This window comes from Dinoponera quadriceps, unplaced genomic scaffold (assembly GCF_001313825.1).
Source record: "Dinoponera quadriceps isolate SergipeBrazil2010 unplaced genomic scaffold, ASM131382v1 scaffold448, whole genome shotgun sequence".
Lineage (NCBI taxonomy): Eukaryota > Metazoa > Arthropoda > Insecta > Hymenoptera > Formicidae > Dinoponera > Dinoponera quadriceps.
This window is the reverse complement of record NW_014554539.1, coordinates 1-2,101: the sequence shown is the minus strand read 5'-3', so window position 1 is coordinate 2,101 and position 2,101 is coordinate 1. Positions and strand designations below refer to the sequence as shown.

General features: G+C 36.2%; 1 protein-coding gene across 1 annotated transcript; it reads left to right on the top strand.

The window, feature by feature from the left end:
* Positions 1 to 406: 406 nt before the first annotated feature.
* Positions 407 to 1,446, top strand: LOC106751984 (histone-lysine N-methyltransferase SETMAR-like; the record flags this gene model as incomplete). The annotated part of the gene is made up of 1 exon (XM_014633327.1): positions 407 to 1,446. A coding segment is annotated over exon 1 (1,040 nt), but the record flags the coding sequence as incomplete, so codon positions are not given.
* Between the last annotated feature and the right edge of the window lie 655 nt (positions 1,447 to 2,101).

Here is a 2,101-nt window from a genome sequence, read left to right as displayed (position 1 = left end):
GATCCCTATGCTTTTGTATGCTGTATTTAGATAATTTCTTAAAATTCTCGCATAATGTGGTGCCCCATCTAATTGAATTCACATTCTAAGTTTTGTGTACAAATTAACATTTTCAAATAATCATCGTTTATTTTTTAGAAAGGCTAAAAAGTTCTGACCGTTTACTTTACCATCGAAGATGGATCAATCAAGTAGCCGTTAATAATATCGCAACGCATGTTATTGGGTTGCCCGAAAAGTAATTGCCGATGGCTCCAATAGATGGCTTTAAGCGTCTGTTCGAATGTCTTCTGTCAATGTTATAATTTTTTTCTTTTGACGTTTGTTAGCTGTCACTCTTAGTTAACTATAGAAGCAAATTACACGTGTTTTTGTTACAAATTGTTAGTTTGGCGTCAGTTTTAGTATGGAGTCTAATAACAAGCATTTTCGTCATATTTTACTTTTTTATTTCCGCAAAGGAAAAAACGCAGCGCAGGCTGCTAAAAAGTTACGTGACGTATATGGCGAGGAAGCCTTAAAAGAAAGACAGTGCCGCAATTGGTTTGATAAGTTCCGTTCTGGAGATTTTTCACTCAAAGATGAGCAACGTTCAGGTCAGCCATTGCAAGCTGATGATGACCAAATCAAAGCCATAATTGAGTTGGATCGTCATATATCTGAGCGGGAGATTGGAGAGAAATTGAAAATACCAAAATCAACAATCCACGATCATATAAAACGTCTTGAATTGGTTAAAAAGCTTGATATTTGGGTACCACATGAATTGAAAGAAATTTATTTAACAAAGCGTATCAATGCTTGCGATTCTCATCTAAAACGCAATGAATTTGANTTGAAAGAAATTCATTTAACAAAACGTATCAATGCTTGCGATTCTCATCTAAAACGCAATGAATTTGATCCTTTTTTGAATCGAATAATTACTGGTGATGAAAAATGGATTGTTTACGATAATATTAAGCGAAAACGTTCATGGTCCAAACGTGATGAGCCACCACAAACCACCCCGAAAGCTGACATTCACCAAAAGAAGATTTTGCTATCAATTTCGTGGGATTGGAAGGGTGCGGTATTTTTTGAGCTCCTTCCAAGGAACCGAACCATCAATACGGATGTCTACTGTCAGCAACTGGACAAACTGAATGCAGCGATTAAAGAAAAACGGCCAGAATTGGTCAATCGTAAGGGCGTCATCTTCCACCAGGACAACGCTAGGCCACACACATCTTTGGTCACTCGCCAAAAATTAATGGAGCTTGGTTGGGAATTGATGTTACATCCACCATATAGCCCTGACATTGCGCCGTCAGATTACTATTTATTTCGATCCTTGCAGAACTACTTGGATGGTAAAACTTTTAAGGATGATGAAGCTGTGAAATCGCACTTGGATCAATTATTTGCCGATAAAAACCAGAAGTTCTACGAACGTGGAATTATGAAGTTGCCAGAAAGATGGTCATCGAACAAAATGGAAAATATGTCAGTGATTAAAGTTCATTCTATGCACAAAAAAAATTATATTTTATTTCTATGAAAAAATCGGCAATTACTTTTCGGGCAACCCAATACTATTCCAGTAATGTCGATTATCTATTTGTCTGTGCCAACGAGAATTAACATCCGGCAAATATTGACAATTATGTCTGTCTAGTTGTCCACTGCTTTCAAATGTTGCTTCATCACATAACATTACATAATAACAAGAAGAACTAGATCATTTCTAATCATTTGTTAGGCCTATCGGCAAAACTGTAAGCGTATCCTCATATGATTTGATATAATAGATTGTGTTAACGTTATGTGATATCGTAATATCCGCGGTTTTTTAAAATTCTTAGGACAGTAGTTTTAGATATATCTGTTTGTCTCTTAATTTGATAGCTACTAATATGAGGATTGAAATAAACTGCCGTTAAAACAATCAATATATATATATATCGTTTTCATCATACCCATGGCTATGTCTCCTATGTACCAAGTTACTCTGCTGAGCTTTTAAATAAATGTTTTAAATAACACGGTAGTGCGGAGAGGGCCGGTAACACCCGACGGAGACTGTGACCGCACAGCCTCATAGAGAGTAAAAAAATTAGTG